The sequence below is a fragment of the Phaenicophaeus curvirostris genome, chromosome 9, assembly GCF_032191515.1.
Source record: "Phaenicophaeus curvirostris isolate KB17595 chromosome 9, BPBGC_Pcur_1.0, whole genome shotgun sequence".
Classification (NCBI taxonomy): Eukaryota; Metazoa; Chordata; class Aves; order Cuculiformes; family Cuculidae; genus Phaenicophaeus; species Phaenicophaeus curvirostris.
This window is the reverse complement of record NC_091400.1, coordinates 17,729,671-17,747,798: the sequence shown is the minus strand read 5'-3', so window position 1 is coordinate 17,747,798 and position 18,128 is coordinate 17,729,671. Positions and strand designations below refer to the sequence as shown.

General features: G+C 37.1%; 1 protein-coding gene across 1 annotated transcript in view; it reads right to left on the bottom strand.

Moving 5' to 3' along the window:
- Positions 1 to 10,033, bottom strand: part of FRMPD2 (FERM and PDZ domain containing 2) — a 49,691-nt gene extending 39,658 nt beyond the window's left edge. Inside the window, exons 1-2 of the mRNA XM_069864143.1 lie at positions 9,640 to 10,033; positions 1,433 to 1,561 (exon numbers count right to left, since the gene is read on the bottom strand). Coding sequence (XP_069720244.1) covers positions 1,433 to 1,556 — 124 coding nt within the window. The 5' untranslated portion in view covers positions 1,557 to 1,561; positions 9,640 to 10,033. The remainder of the gene's footprint in view (positions 1 to 1,432; positions 1,562 to 9,639) is intronic.
- Positions 10,034 to 18,128: the final 8,095 nt, after the last annotated feature.

Genomic DNA, 18,128 nt, shown 5'->3' with positions numbered 1-18,128 from the left:
ACGTTGGCCAGCCAACAAGTCAGCATAACTGCCCAACCAGTCAGTGTTCACTGAAAATATTCCCATAGCAGGTGGTGCTGATCATCACCAGGTCTAGCAGGATTCATTACATCAAACGCATTGCAGCACAAACACAGCAGTACTAGCCCTGAGAAGCAGCTGATTCCAGAAGCAATATAGCTGTAATTAAGAGATGTGGAGCCAGAGATATGCCTTACTCAACTGGGATGATGCTATGCAGAGGCAGTTCACCTTCACTGCCCTCCAAGAAACTGGAACCCTGGGGATTCAGTTTCAGAATGCGTCCAACTTGGCATTACTTCTGGACATGAGCTCTCTAAAGACATGTTTAAGCAGCCTTGCAGTTGACCAGCTTGGTCCTATATCTCTATTTTGTTTTGTTTTACTCTTCGTCTTCTGATCATAATACCCTAGATTTATCTGATGCAGCATAGGGAATGTAGGCTGTTTATCTCACTTCAACAGAGATCCAATAAATCTTATCTTTTTTTTTTTTTAACACAGGAGATTAGGAAAGCACAGTGTCAGCTTAATATATGGCATTGATTTAATAAGCTGGGATGAACCGGAGCCGAATCTATCCAGATGGGTATCTCTGTGCTGCTCTCCTTTGCACATTCCTGGTGCCTGCCTCATTTGGGCTATTCTATCCTCTCGTTACACTAGATAATAGAGAATGGACTGTATAATCAACCTGCTGTTGTGGTCCAGTCCATTAAAAACTAGTTGGTAATAGAAGTTCACCCTTTCAGTTATAGCAGAAGTTACACATTGCTTGTTTTCTGTATTTTGTATTTTGATTTTACATGTTCGTGAGGTAAGAACACATCTCATCCATTCTCCTCTCAACAGGAATATCCATTGTTATAAACATTTCTCAAAATGACAGGACACTCAGCTGTGCTTTCTTTTACAGCTGGCCTACTTGGCAAGCATTCATCATGATGACTTGCCTAGCCTTTAGGATAACTTGCATTATTATCATCAACAATAAAATTCTCTTACTAGCTGGATGAGGAACCATGTGGATTTGTCTGTCTTTCTGTATCAGTACATGAAGGACATGATCCTAGCTGGCACAGCACTTTCTCTGTGTGTATGTTTTTCAGACTTTAGGAAGAACTGTTCTGTTGTGTTTCACTGTAGATTATTGTACTTAAATGAATTAATATCGGATGTGTAATTTGGAAAAAAACCTCAAACACAACTGCATGAAGATATCTTATGTAGGCACAGTGGTCTGCATGTGATCCCAGCAGCACTGAAAGATTTCTCATTTTTATTAGCAATATTCTATTACTGCCATTAGTGCTTTTTGTCTCAAAAAAACCAGCCAAAGTCAGAAGTGCTAAAATAACTCAGAAATGCATTTCCAACAGTTAGAACTTTGAGAAAATACTTTTCATCTCACCTTTGTGAAGGTCCTCCAGAAGCTGCTCTGTGGCCAGGTACAAGAGTGCCCATATTTCTTCTTCCTCCAAAGGGCTTCCTTTTGCCCACAGGACCTCGTCCAGTGTCACACAGGAACTGCTCATGCCTGCTATAACAGAAACCAGATTTTAGACATACTAAAGTAGACAGAACTGCTCAAAGCAAACCGTGTTGATTAGAACTGTACCTTTCTCTCACACTAAGAAATATTTTGTGAACAATCCCGCTTTTTTGTTCACAAAAGGTAGGTATTTTTCATCACTCCTAATCTGAGTGAGATACGTAAAGCCCTTTTTCAGCCCTTTTGCTCATCATTTGAAACCAATCAGAAGATTCTGTGGGACAAATCGTTTTTGTTCTAGAGATCCTTCATGAATATATGCTGTTCGGAATTTGTGAATGATTATCTGAATTGTAGGGCATTGATTTTGCTGCTTAATTGGGTGTTTTCATCTGTAAAAAAAAAAGACAGAGTTGATCTAAAAGAAAAAGAATGGCAAAACAAGAGATGCATTGTAAAATGAAAGGTTTATAAACACAATCCAACAGAGCAATTGAGTTTCATTCATTGCTCAGCAGATTGATCACTAAAAGCTTGTAGACTTTTACTGAATTCCCTGATGAGATATATTCTTATTCAGATACGTGAGACTCAGAACTTGAAGTTCACCCATGCCAATATGCCTATAAACTTGCTTTGTTCTAGCAAACAAAATTAAAAGTTGGTTCCCTCTGTGAGCTGATGAATAGCTATTTTGTGGCTCCACGTACATCGTCCTATCTGACAGATAGGTAAGACCTGGCGTACTGCAGAATGTTGGTCCACTCACTCTTCCTGCTTTGTCTCAGCTGCAATGCAGCATCAGATCATTTAGAGAGACTCATCTTGTAGTGAATCATAATTCAATGTTCTACCTATCAGAAAAGTATTTTCCTAACCCCAGCCAACTAGAAACTGATTTGTGACTTGACTATCAAGACTTCTTTTCCTCCAAATGTTTTATCATATGAAATATTGTCGAAGAAGTTTTTCTTCCTTATAAATGAATCTGATTTTCCATTTCACCAGTTTTACATTTCTGCAGTTTACTCATCTAGGCAGACCTGCTCTAGGAAGATGGGATCCAAGCTTAAAATTCGCTAAAATATTTTGAAATTAATTTACACTTTTGCTGTTGCTATCCTGTGAGCTCCATAGGCCCATGGTATGCTATGTCAATAGTGGCATAATGAGAACAGTTGGAAGTGATCCATCTATTGCATGGAGGTTTTTACACTGTCTGTTGACCACCAAGTGACCACCACTAGAGCCTAGGATGCCATTGTGGTGTAAAATGACTGTAAAATGACTACACTTACAGCCGGAAAACAGATCTTACCCCCTGTACCATTTCCTTACTTTCTGTACACAGCCCACTTACTCCTACCATTTGCTGTCTGCCTGCAATAGAATTTACTGTGTCTTAGAGCTGATTTCTTTGCCAGTTTCCCATTTATTATGTAGTCTTCAAGGGGTCACTACAAGAGCATTACAATGTTCTGCAAAACCATCTTGTTGCTGATTAATGGACTACTCAGACTTTGATTCATGGGATCTTGTCCTGGCTCACTAATTTCCAAACAAGGAATCACAACATTGGAAGAATGATCCTTTGCTGCAGTCAATACAGGATTATGGATGAACCTAGTGACATTTTAAACAGAAACAGAGTCCTAATTTTAGTCTCTGTAGCTTCAAAGGGTAGTAAAGCTTCTTAAGAACCTAACCTTAATTAGAAAAGACAGACAAATCTTCTTAATCTAAGCCATCACCATCTCTCTTAATAATAAATTACTGTGATAGCATTTCACTTAACCCTGTGGTACTGGGACTAAGCAATCAATTCACATCCCCAGAGCTAGAACCTGTGTGGCTTCTCCATATGAGTAACCCACCAGACTGTACTTAGCGCTGTTTTATTCAAGACTATGCTAGGGGAAGCATCCTCTATTTTAGACAGACATGCTTATACCAAGTGATTTCAGTGCTAATATTTCTAACTAGCTAATATTTCTAACTGCTAATATTTCTAACTACTCATTAAGCAACTATCCAGAGTGCAGTTGCTACTGCTTTATAGAGCCAAAGTGAAATCAGCATTTATACCAGAGCTGCTTACCTTTTGTAATGAATGTTTCTTGTAAGAGTAAAAGTAATGTCTTGGATCAAGTCAAAGTATGAATTAAATAAATTCTTCTAGCAATTATGTGCAAACTTCTTTCAAAACTGATTAGACTGCACGACCATGAAATCATAATCTCTTTAAAGAGATGTGCTGTTTTACAAGCAAATTATCAACTTATTTTTAAACATACTCAGAATGCCCTGTATTTTTGGGCTGTATTTCTGACTGTTGGTTTTCATGACCAGCATGATGTGATATTTGGAAAAATACTGTGTGAGTGGTTGAGGAAAAAAGACATTTCCTTTCCTTTTATTGCCGGGCACACTGTGTATGATACTAGAGTAAAAGTGATGCAAAGATATTGTAATCATTGTAGCATTTCACATATTCACAGTCTGTCAGTTTAATAAATGCTGTGATCTGGAACCAAACAATTCTGACCTTCAAACAAGCTACAACAAGCTACAGATGATAAGGCAAAACAGACAAATTAGGACACAAGAAGGAAAAAGTTAACAATAACCTTGCAAAAAGGGCCTTGATTGCAGTAACACAAACCATCAGGAAATCATGCTAGATCTATTTGAGCCTGCAGGGGAAAATTAGAGCAGCAGAATGTAATCACCCACTTCAGAGTCTGGCCAGGATGTAGAGGTTAACATTTGTGTGGCTGAAAATGTAGCAAAAGGCTTTCAGTGCCAATTTGTACTCCGAGGCCATAGACAAATCTTCTATTGACTTCTGTGGAAGAAGGTAGCACCAACCATATAGGCAAATTATCCAAACAATTTCTCCCCATTCTAATCTTTGCAACATATTCATTTATTACACAGACTGTCCCAAGTCAATAGATATTTCCCTGGAAGAATCTAATCTACTCTTCTTGCATAAATACGAAAGGTACACTGAGGTGTGGCTAACCATCATTTTGCCACAAACACCCACCTATTTGTCATATCTCTTTTTAAATTATTTTATTCTATGTTGGTACATCTTATTTTGTCATATGTGCAATATTTCATCCAAATTGTCATTGAAATCTGGGGTCAATGAAAGACATTGAATCAATTATAAACAATAATTAATTACAGTTTTGTTTCTGAATTTAACACTTAATAACAATTTCACATTAGTAATTTCATATGTCAGTGCCACTTTATGTGTAATTTGGCTTTACTGGATTTGGCAATCTTATTTAGTAAAATGTAAGGAAGCAACTTGGCTTTTGTCAACCTTCATTTTTACCTCTGCTGCCTTGTTAACTCTATAAAAAGAACAAAAGAGCTAAAAACTATTACTTTTGTAGGGAAACTAACTTTCCCTTATCAAACAGTCATGTGAATTAAACCTCCTCAAGGGGAACTGGGCACCTGGATTCCTAACTAAATGACAGACCTCTGCCTGCAAGCCTGTCAGAAGAAGCTTACAGAAGAGCTTGTTCAGCTCTAGAATCTGTTGCTATGGCATGAAGGTCTTAATCTGTTACTGGGACGTTGGTGAAAAAACAGATGAAAAAGAGAGATCATAGGACACTGCGGTGAATAATATGGTAAGGAAGGAAAAGTCAGGTTTAGCGTTTGAAAATATGGGTCAAGTTTGTTTCTGGTGTGCTTTTAAAGGCATGAAGCAAGAACGCATCGGTCCCGTTTGGGCATATGTGAAGAACAAGTGGAAATGAGAACACTGGCAAAAAGTTTGTGTGTAAACACAACACAACAACAAAGGATTAACCTTTGAGTAGGAACTGAGTGTTCTGTGAACTGAAAAGGCTTCTGTCAAGCTAGAAATTCCTTTCAGTTTTTACTGCCTGGAAGCTGTTCTTGCAAAGGTCTTGACTTTTTCTGACAGAACATCCAGTTCTGCATTATTGCTTTATCTGTATATTGCAAAGCACCTAGCTGGAAACTTAACCAGCTTTTAAATTGCTGAAGGGTGTAAACAGATGTAAATTTTGTAAACAGTTGTGTCTGAGAATGGTATTGCCTCTTTATGGTTTGGACATAAATGCCCATCGCAGCTCCACTCCTAGAAGTGACTAATTGATTTTGACATGAGAGAGACAGAGACAGGCCATGTAAGTAGACAGATCTGAGAGGTTGCTAACCTCAGCCACTAACCTCACCAAGAGAGTGTGAGTGTAGGCTTGTACCAACAGCAAGTGAGAAGGGTCTTGGAGTGTAACCTCTTCCATTTGCATTTGTATTCAGAAAAAGGTGTCTACACGTAACAGTATGTGTAAGCTGGTGCAAACCCACTGCATGTGAAGACATGTGAAGTTGGCTACTGCTACTCTGTGTGGAAGTATCTGAGCCTCTATCTGTCACTCACAAAGGCAACTTCGGAGACCAGGAATTGTTTCTTCTAGTGCTGCCTTGAAGAGCACACCAATAAAGCTACATAAGTATGTTAAAAGTTGGTCTTTAACCAACTTTCGCTACATACAGTGTTTTTCTTAGCCTTCTGTCCTTTTCAGCTGTTGTACTCCAACTTCCTAGCTATATCTAGCAGTCTCCTTTAGGCTTCAGGTGCTGCCTGGTAATCTAAAAACACCTCGAGCAAATAGATGACCAAAACGCAGAGGACCCAATCCTGCCTTACTATAGCCAAAGGCGAAACATCAGCAACAGGAAGATGAAAACAGGGAAAAAAAAATCTTTTTTGTAGAAAGGACTTAGTCAGTGGACCTCAGGTACTATTCTGTGAGGTGTCAAACCTAAGTTGACTGCCAGGAAAGATGGAATCGTGAAGTGACATTTTCCTACAGTGTTGCAGGGCTTAATAGACTGATCCTAGGGGTTGAAAAGGGGTCCGTAGCAGACATTAGCAAGAAAGACTTACTGATTCTTAAATATATTTTAGAATGAGAAGCAGATAAAAAAAGCATTTTTAGTCAGCATCCATTTACTTGACATGAGCTTCTGGACAACAGGTGAGTTGACAGATCAAGTAATGCAATTTCTAACCACATCCAGGTGAGGACTTCAACCTAGATAAAATAAGCCTGCCTATCTTACCTCTTGATTTTCCTCTGTGGTTCCGCTCAAAGATTAATAACTTGCTGAGCCTAACAGTACACTGATGTGAAATGATGAAGGCAGAACAGTCTCTGTAGTCATAGGTAGAAAAGTAATGGACCCAGCTTAGCACCAGTCTCGCTGCCTATGACTTCTCTGAGCTGTGGTGGCAGGAACAGTGTTTGGCACAAACCTGAACAGAGTCAGAATCTGGGGAGATTAGGTGCCCTCACTGTATACTTTTTTAAAGTGTCTTAATTAAACCCTGAGCTTCTTGTGTATATAATGTGTCTCAGAGCCAATACATTAACAGTTTAATATATTTACAGTCAATTATTGATATGTGCTATCATTAATCACAACATGAGGGTTTTCACCTGAAAATATAAGCATAATAACTGGAAAAAAAAAAATCTGTATAACTACTAATTAATTTGCTTAAGTACAACCTACTATATTTCAATGCTGTTTGTCCATAAAATACTGATAAATTTTACCTACGTGAAAAGTTGGAAGAGTCTGAAAATAACACATTTTTTGAAAGATCTAGTTTAAAATTAATTGAAATCATAACCTGGTTTATTCACATATATTCCACATAATAATTTTATATTCTGACTCATTGTACACTTGTTATTATAATTTCAGACAGAATACAGTCTATTCCTCATACCAGAGAGATTATTTTCATTAAATAAATTTGACTCTCTGAAATATGGCATGGAAATTTATGGGTTTATAATTTGAACAAACACTTAAAATGATGTTTAAAAAGTATGTTCAAATAAAGTATACAGGTGGAGCCAAATCTGTCAATAAGGGAGTTGCCTTGTTGGTAAAGCATGACTTTTCCCTAGAATGATTCTGCCACAGGAACAGCTGTAATGATACAGCCTTTCTTGCACAATATTTTTTCACCCTCTAATGTAAATATATTTATTTTATTTTCCATCTAGAATCATGCATTTTAATCAACAGGAGAATTAACTAGACTATTGCAAAGTGTTCAGCACTCAAGAAAATAAAATGTCATTCCTGAATCTAGTCATATTTCATTGCTAGGAAACCATAAACCTCTCATGGGTTGGACCAGTTCTTTAAAATGCCTAATCTTTGAAGGAAAGAGTTGAAATCTGAATTTAATAGTGTTGCTATGTGCCTATCTGTAGTGAATTTCATGCACTGAGTGGTAAGGCTTTCTTACAAGGTCCATGGACATTGTTCCTCAAAGATACAAGACATTACCGATGCCAAAAGAAAGTGTAGAAAAGCTCAGCACCCTGCAGAATCAGACTTACAGGGCCAAATTCTGACTTCCTCTCTACTTCAAAGGGAACCTACCTGCAAATTTCAGAGGAAAATATTACACTGTCTACAGTCAGTTTGCAAACAGATACTCTTTCAATAGAAATGTATAAAACCGTCTCACTGGATAACTGCATTCAAAGAAAAGTGGTGCTGTGTTTGTTCTTGCTAAGATTCCATGCCCTTTTGCCTCCACTCTGGCTGACATCAGATCCCTAGGACCTCACAGAATATCTATCTACAACAGAGAGCTACTGCCATTTCATGCATCTTTCATTACAAGTTCATTCTACAAGACAGCATAACTGGTGGCCCAGAACCAAATCTAATACATCTAAAAGATAACCTACAGTCAAGCGCTTCAAAGATTAAAACTTCAAAGACATGCCGTCTACTGCTGCAGTTCCAGAAAGAGTAGGACAGTAGAACTCAAGAATCATAGTAGTATTCCTCTCTTATGTTTATTGGCATATGCCCTTTTTTTAGGCATTATGTAATTCTCTGCAATGAAGAAGCCTAATTCCATACACAGGAACTGGGAATGAAGAGTCAAATTATGTGCTGATACTGAGGTTAAAAGATAGTGTCACAACACATGTAAAAGAACCTGAGTAGTCTTTACCCTAGCTTCTTCAGGTGCCAAACTAAACTGGAATCCCAAGTGAAAAACAAAGTGCTCTATTTTAGCATATACTGTCCAGGTTTCCCAGAGTCTCCCCACAGCTTCTCGGGTACCTAATCCTAGTGTAGCCAGCGCTACTGTGGTTTGACTATTGTTAATATTTAAATGGGGACTCTAAAGCTAGTTTTTGAGTCATAAGAATGTCACAATTGTATCTTTGTTTGTAGTCAAGTGATATCCAAAGCTTATGATCTTGATTTTGCTGCTAACTGGCTGAGAAAGTCTAAGTGCCTTCTTTCACCACATCACTGAGGATGATGCCATTTGCCATCATTACTGATCCATGTTAAACATAAATTGTAAATTGCCATTATTGGTATTCCTCTGGAATTTCCATCTAAAAGTTTCTAAATCAGTAATGTTTGTGGAGCATATGCCAAAACATCCATAAAAGAAGGCTGCTTTTATTTTAGAAACTGCAAACAGTAATGCAGGAACTTGCCTAAAAGCACATTAGAGAGCAGAACAGAAGAAATTAGTAAACCAGTTTCTTAATTGAGAGTCATTAATCCCAGGCTGTAATTACTAGAGACATCTTTTTGATGTTTGGAGCTCAGTGCTGTTTTCTAAATAACAATACGCAGTATAAATCTATGAATAAATAGCATACTTAAACATGTTTTCCAGAATCATGTGAACTGTGTTAAACAAATGAGGACTTACAGTAGTAATAATTTAACATCTTATATTCCTTTACCCTTGCTAGAAAATAAAAAGAGGTTGAGGTACTCTGAATTTTTATCAGTGAAATTCTGTCATAGGTAAATGTTTCTAACTCCAGAAGATGGCAGGAGGAACTGAGCACCGATAGTTTGGACCACAATCTGACCAACTCTGTGTTACAATTCTTCATAAAAGCTAACAGCCTTCTGATCAGAATTAGCTAATTACTTGAGAGAAATTAAAACAAACAACAGGGAACAGGGTATATACTAGATACTTCTGTATGAAGCCAAGAAGGTGAATGTTTTAATAATTATTTAATTGATAATGAGATTAAGAGAAATACATAAGAACCTACCTGTACAAGCTGGACAAATGCTGCATCCAGAACAGTCTAAAATCTTCTGTATGTTTGCCTAGTATTGATTGTTTAGATCATCATAGTTGTAAAACTCACATTAAACATATTCAGGACTTGCTCGGATTTCTGTTTCTTGTTTTTTCTCTCTTTCTCTTTCTTTCCTTCTGTCTTCTCACTGTCTTTCTGTCTTTCTGTCTTTCTGTCTTTCTTTCTCTTTCTTGCTTTCTCTCTTTCTACTGCTTTGTTTATATCTTGTAACTAAGCACTGTGTGGTCTGGCGAGTGGCTAAGCAAGTAAACAATAAGGTTCCTTCTCGTGCTTGCTGGCCAAGCCTAGCAGCTCCTGGTTTGAAGTTGAAGGCAACATCATGTCTGCTGAGGCTGTTTACACTTCTTCCTTTCCTTTTCTTTCTTTTTTTCCTTTTTTTTTTTTTGATATTTCACCCACCAGGTAGAAGAGTCAGCTTTTAGGAAGTGGCTCAATTTAAATCTCTGGGTCTGTCAACATATAAGAACTCAATTGGATTACCTGACGCACACGGGAGCATTAGATCTAAAGCCCTGCAGACTGATGTCACTTTCAGCCCCCTGCCAATCCAGAGAGAAGCAGTACACCAAATGAAAGATTGATGGTCTAAGGGGCTGTATGTGTCTTTTATAAGCAGCAAAATCCTTCAGACTCAATAAATAATGTAGACAAGATTCTGTTGAGTCTCTCTGGCAGAAGAAATAAAGAAGGGAATTTCTTTTTAAAGTGTTGCTCAATCTGAAAAAAATCTGGTTAATTATTGCACAGTGAACTTGTGCTTAGAGTAGGGCAAAAGGAGCTAGTGGGATGCTGCAAGGCAGCTGTGAGCTGGGCATAAGAAAATGAAGAAAAAAATCTTGGCAAAAAAAAAATTCTATTGGACATACTGAATAAGCTTTTCACATTAATTGTTCCTCTTCTGTGCTTTATTTCTCATGGCATTCTATTCTATTCCTTTATTCTTTCTACTTTCAAAACAGCTGTCTTCTTGTTTGAGCTAAATAGAGGTCCCTCTGCCTCCAAAATTCTGAATTCATTCACTTACTTCCATATGTTAAAAAACCAAACAACCCCCCCAAAAAAAAGATCCCAAATGAAAGTCAAAACAAAGAATGAAACCCCAGAAGAAATTATCAAAATGTATATTAGGTATTGAAATGGCAAATATCCACTTTTATGATAGATAGTATTCAGACAGAGCAGACAGCATTTTATTTTTAAAGAAGACCCTAAAAAGTTGGATGATACAACAGAATATATGGTATCATACAAAAGGCCAAAAACTATGATGATAAAATATTCACTTTAGGCAACCATCCCTTTTGCTGTGCACGTCTATGGGAGATACAAGTCAAGATTATTTTACCCGCAGAAGCTGAAGTCATCATTGCTCTAGATCCTCATACTGTTTGATTCATCAGCTGACTAGCAGCCACGTTCTTCTTAATGTCCACTCCTGATTGGTGTCTTCCATAAGTACTTTTCTGGGGAGTAGTTGGAAGATCCTTCACTCTCTCTTTCCAGCTTTGTTTAAGCATTCCACAAAGGTGCATTTGTTTACTCCTTCTGCCTACGTTTTGCCCATGAGCAATGTGATTTGCAAATACAATTTCAGCCCCATTATTTATGTCAATGCCTCACAGAAGCCTCCACTGCAGATTTCTCTCTTCATGTCCAAGTGAACACCTTGTATTGTCTCTCTTTGTATAATTTCAAGCAATACTAAAGTTCAACATGGCCAAAAAAACCAGTCCTCTTACTTCCATAATTCTCACTCCTTTTTCACTTTCTCAGGCTCTGTGAATGATGCCACTGTTATCCCTGGTGCATATCCTGGGTTCATGTCCAGTTTAGTCTTCTTCATAGGTCAACCCTTCCACTATATCTGGATCTTGACGTGTGCTTTTGGATAAAATTTATAAGCTACGGTCTTCTTTATCTGTCTTTAAACAAAATTTATTCAGGCTTTCATCATCTCAATTGCTGAAAATCCCTTTGTCCTGCCACTGACAAATGCAGTATTGCCTTATCCAAAATATCACTGAAAATATCTGTTTTTCTGCATTCTCAAACTGGGCAGATCACCCATCTTTTTGTGTCCCTTAACTTGTCCCTTTTCTTTATAGCAGCAAAATAAATCTTTTTTTTTTCTTTTCTTTTTTCTTTTTCTATGTATGGTCTTGGTCCAGAAGCCATAAATCTGGTCTGAAAGGCAGTTTGCCAGGTATGCAGGCAGGAATAAAAGCAGGTAGAAAAGTCTCACACCTGAAATGTTTCAAACAGAACATTTTGGTATCAGCAAAACAACATTTACTGATAAATCTCAGTAACTGTCCAGTGACGACTATTTGTCGACCCTTTTGCTGTGATCACTAGATATTGCCCTTCATTTTTTCAGATTAATGGTTCCAAATACTACCGATCAGCAAAAGGCTGTTGATGATAAAAAGAAGCTCTGAGCATTGGTGCACTTTAGGATCTGTTCAGCCTGATTGTCCAGGAGAAAAGCTACACAGAAGTCTGTGTCTGTTCCTTCCCCAGGTAATGAGTGGGGAGGAGAGATAAAGTTATTTGTAGTGGTGAATTTGTAGCTACCAGATTTGATTTAAGTAGATATGTGTACAGAGCTGTTTGTGGAGTTAATAGGGCGTGTGGCTTGTTTTGCTAGAAATAATGTGTTGTGTGAATATGCTCCTATTAAGTCAGGTAGAAATGTTGATTTGACAAACTAATCAAACTAATCAAAGCTCCTAAATATTTCCTAAATGCTTTCAGAAGACTCAATCAGTCTTCTCTTGACATCATGGGCCCAATGCAAACCTGCAGTAGTTCTGTCAGTGTAAGTAATGGTTCTAGAACTGTGAAATCAAATTCTAACAGTTCCTTCTCTATTCGAAATAGTTATTGAAAACAGCTGTTTTAGAAAACTATTCACATCATACTGATCTGTACTAAAGTGGTATTTCAGACTCATAAACTCAAAACAGAAAGTATGAGATCTTCAGTTGCATTCATCCAATTCAACTGTTGAATCCTTTACTGTACACACAGATGACATGTATATAATTGTGACAAAGTTTATGTAACTAGATCTATGAAAGAAGGTTAACAAGATAGAAGACTATTTATCCCAGTGAAGGAACTGCTGAATGAAGGCTTAGAATCTCCCTTATGTTCTGTCCAGCTTTCTGAGAACTGGCAAGGGTTAGAATCCAATTATTCTCTGACATTAATGCCTTTTCATCCCACAGAAGCTGAAGTGTGGGAAGCTCTTAAAGTTTACATAAAGGTGAGGATTATTGTACACTTCTCAGCTGATGGTCATACAAGCAGATTGTCAAAACTACAGCCACAGGTCAGGCACGGGGTTTCTATCAAACAGAGAAGACTAGCAGTGCTTCTGTTAAGTTATAACTTTTTTAAGTTCAGAGTCCCATGGAGTGGGCCATAAAATGCTTAAGCTGTCAGAGTTAAATGGAGGTCACTTGAGTTTTCAGAAAAATCACAGATTTTCCCTTTTAGTTTTAAATCTGCTCAAGTCATATAGTAGAATCTAACCACTTCTGATAGTGAACTTCCATGCAGCATTCCTATGTTCAGTATATATACAAATTAAAGATTTATTTCCATGTGGTTTCTAAGCAGATTGGAATTGGTCCAGTTATCTATATTTAGATTAGCCAAGTAATATAGGGATGTGAGTCTATGCTCTTGTTCTGGTCTTCGAGGTCAGGGGTATTTCACAGCAGGAGGGTAGTATATGTGTGCAGACACCAAGCTAGCACAAAGAGGAACAGTTTCACCCACTGGGAATCATTTGCTATTGCAGTTATCCTCTTTATTCTGCCTAGCGTGGTTTGCTTAGCGCTAAGTCAAAGTATTGTGCCGTATAGGCATAACACACACTAATAATTATTTTCAAAATTCTTCAGTCAGTTCATAATAAAATACCAAGTTAAAGGAGATAATGCTACATTGCCTCTATTCCTCAACCTGCCATTTAGCTCACAGTCCCCACATTTAGGTGTTTTTCAAAACTACATTCAGAAGTTATTAGGTTATGCATCGGGATCATTATGTGGAACGCTAGACATTTAGACAAGATGTCAGATAACTGATATTGACCAGTTGAAATTGAAATGCTGTAATTTTGTAGCTTTTTTCAGAGATAATGTATGACACATTATCTAACATGGGAGAGGTGTTAGTATTTACTCTGACAAGAGTTGGTACACTCCAGGTAAGTCTATTTTTAACTGGAAAGATGCATTGAGCAAGTTCAGGGCTAAGGAACATTGAATGCTTGCTGGAAAGAATCTAACTGAAAGTATGCCTTCTGTTCCTCTGAGTTCAGTGCCAGAATCATCAGTGGTGGTGTTCAGCACAAGGTCATCAAATTTCGGTTAAAGTTAAAATGTCCCATGTAGCAGAAACCATGATCAGGTGATGATGGTACAGGGACTTTTACAAACATGATCATCTTATTATGATAAGGGAGAAATGGCTGATATCAAATTCCCTATGGCCTTGTTCTGAATCCTGGAAATGCCTTTTATTCTGGAATTATTCTTAGAAAGCCAACGTTGTCCTCAGATAGTGCCAAACCCCAAGAACTTTTCCTAAATTTGCCCATGCAAAATTCAGTTGAGTAGTGGTAGAAGAAATACCCTATGCTGTGTTAATAGCAGTGTATAGAAATATGAAGCATATTATAACATAAACAGTGTTTTCTAATAGCTAAGTTACATTTCTCTCAACAAACAATTCCGAGTTGGTTGAGTATCTCTAATGATTGTGCATACTTTGCTGCCTGTTTACTCAGTATACCTATTAATATAAATTGGCTGTATACAGAATCATGGCAGCTCTGAAAGAACTTTGCAGGATCAGCAAGAAAGGGGTTAATAGCATTAACGACATTTCAGAGAATACAGTTTCTGATTAGACTTACAGAAATGATATTTTTACTGGACTTCATTATCTCTTAGCTATTTGCATGGACTTACCTTCATGTTCACATTTATAACCTGTCGCATGGTGCCCCATGGTGGCTGCTTTCCTCCTGATACATTTGCTAAAGCCAGGAAGTGCTCAATTCATCTTAGTTAACACGAAAAACATAAGCATCCCACCTCCTGATTATTCGCTAACAGGCAGAATTCAAGTGTAAAACACCATTTGGCAACTAGTGGCTGTTTCTAGTTCTATTCAAAGAGGGAGTACAGGTCCCTTCAGCTAGTTACTTGAAGTTGATTTCATACTGCTTTTTATGACATAATTACTTTCAAGACATAATTACTTTTAAGACATTATTACTTTTAATGCATAATTAATTTTTTTAAAATCTAGCTGTTATGACGTTTCTTTTATTAGGTTCCTTTCGCTATATTCATTATTAAAATGAAACTTTTTGACAACTGCTCTATTTATAAAAAACTAGAATGTGATTCTTGCATGATTTTTCTTTGTACACTTTTCCAGGCTGTAATATGTCAGTTCGTTTGGAGGTTGGTTGTAACTAGTTTATAGAAAACTTCCATTTTGCTTTCTTATGTGAAATGCAGCTTCTGTGCCACAACCAACAGTAAAAAAGATGTTTAAGTAAAGATATTATTAACAAACTACCTTGTTTATTTCATGAAAACATTTGTATTACTTCTGGAATTGTTTAAGATGTTTTAAAGCCTGGGTTTTCTTTCCACACATGCATGTCCTTTAGCAAATAATATTTATCAACCTGTTTTGATGAAAGGACACGGATGTTGATCCTGGCTGTGACTTACCAGGCCTTGGCATGGAAAAACTGCCGTCCCACGAAATACACACAATTCCTGTTGAGATCTTCTTGATGAAATAATTAGTGAGGTGAGGAGAGGGTTTGTTAATTTGGTTATTTTCCAAAAGGTGGCTTTCACTGCTGCAGGATACCTAGATGCCTCTGTGATGAATATATATAAATGTTTAAAATAAATAAGTGATAAAATTACAGTAGCTGCATGTTTACCCATGTGGTTCAGCCTAAGAAGTCCCAAGAAATTAAATTATTGTCAATGCAATCTGTTGAAGATTCCTTAAGAAAAGAAAGATTAAGTGGTCTATTTGTGCAAAGAACTCTTTTTAAATAGATAACAAAAAGAGATTTTTAAAAAGATCAGTACATGTAGTTCTTTTTTTGTTTAAATGCTGATATCTTGTAGTTACAACACGTGCCTAGAACATCTTGTTTCTATTTGCAGTTAGTCTAAAATTGACTGTCGGCATAATAAGATAATTACTCAAAACCCAGCTATTGTGGTTTAAGCAGTTTCTACCTTGTCTGTGTTCACTACAGACCCACTCAGCTGAAGCGTACTGAGTTACTATGCGTATTGTGCCAACCCATTCTGGTGCAAAACCAAATCACCATTCTTTACAATGGGTACTCCGTATATTAATATCAATATGTTAAAACAATGTTTACTATCAAGAGTGTGGTAATTGATAAGAACTTAATGAAAATATTAAAAAACAACAAAACTACATTTTAGTGTCACTTCATGACTGCTGAATCTAAAGGTTTTATTATGATGCTCATAAACATATTTGTATACCAATGTATGGGAGTAAGAAAGCTTGCAGTATTTTGACAGAATTCAGATTTTAGTGGCATTTTTTAATCAAGATATTTATTAAACACTCAGCAACTGCATATTTTAAAGCAGCAGTCCAAATCCAAGACTAATGCTACATAGGCACTGAAACTGAGGAGGTAAGTGAGTGATTAACAGTCAAATGTAAGCACAGAATGATTTTCATGCTGCAGATTGTTCATTAACTTAATTTTGGAGTTTCTATTATTAAACAAAGCTGCTCATAAGATTCTCCTTATATTGTATGTATGTATTATATATACTCTATATATAAAATAAACACATTATGTTTATTTCAGAAAGGGAAATTCAAGTTCTGAGGTTGGTGATTCCATGATTTTGCCAATCAGATTCTTATCGGCTTTCAGACCTTCTCATGGGCTACCATGCACCTTTATTGTCAAACTCGTTGCCAAACATCCTGTCAAGTCATGTCGTTCTGCAGCCTCCACAGGGACACAGTCTGGGAGCCCTGGCTGCTAAGACGCCGGTCCCTGCCTGGTAGTCACATTTGCTTGTGTAGTCTCTCTTTCTATTGCTCTGCAAAGTGTTTTTTGCCCTTCTTCTCCTGATCCTCTATGAACAAATATGACTGCTTTTGTACGCTTGCCTATAGGTTCTGTTGCAATGTGATACTTGTTTACTTTCATGTATATCAGGACTTTAGTTCTGTATTTTCTTGGATATCAGTTGGGACAATCAACAGTTTCCACCCAGGCATATGCAGTATAGGAGTACAGCCATTATGCTTGTAAGAAAATACATGTTTTCAAACTCATGCTATAGTGAGTGATGCTTGACAACGTTCTTAAAAGTTTTATTTTCTTATATAGTTTTGAAAAATTTATTATATGCACAAAGAAACCTTTGTCCTTACATAGAGAGGTATTATTTCAATATCTTTTAATTTTTGAATAGGGTAAAGATTTTACAGCCTATCATATTATCTTTATTTTTTAAACCATCATGCTAGTAAGAAGCAAATTTATGGTATGAAATTCTTATCTTCCTCTTATATGTTTCTTTGATAAAATCTTTACCTATTTTGGAACCCCTATTAAAATTTATAATGCTCCTTCATCATGCTTTGCAGCACCACCAATCTGATCTTTCTGTGTAATTTCTGCATCATTATTTCTGTTTCTTAACAGCTCTGCATGCAAGATGGCAGTAGATGCAGATTGCATACAAGGTTGTGAGGACTAGTTTTAAAAAGTCACTTAAAAATAAATCTCTGTTTAAGAATGTCAACTTTGTAAACTATAAAATCTTGATGAGATTTTGACTGTGCCCTGAAAAACAAAAGTAACCAACCTGGATCCTGTGCAAAACATCATTTTATACTTTAAAGGGCCTGCTGTCCTTCTTTGCTTGCAAAGCTCAGTGCAGTCTTAATTCAAATGGGATGATCAGGAACAATAAATCTCCCTAAAAGATTAGGAGTAACCTAAGTGATCTGTAAGGCCATGGGTCTTGTTGCAAATAACTGAATTGGCTGAACATGTTTCTTGCTCTGCCTGTTTCTTGCTCTACAGAGGAGACCAGAGGTTAATACCGAAGGTCTTTTGCCAACAGAAAGAAATATCTGAAGGTACCACGACCTGCATTAGCCCAAATAAGCAACGCTAGTTTCATCTGCTGGTGAAGATGAATATGACCTGCCCATATTAAATTTTGCTTGCAGTGTATTTTGGGTGTTCATATTGCCTCTTCTGCCAGCGGAGCTCTGCCTTTGGCATACAGAAACATGGAAGGAAACGCAATGTCTGGCCCTCATCTAACATATTGCAAGAAAAAGCCTAAAGGCTAAAAACTGGCATATTCAGTTCT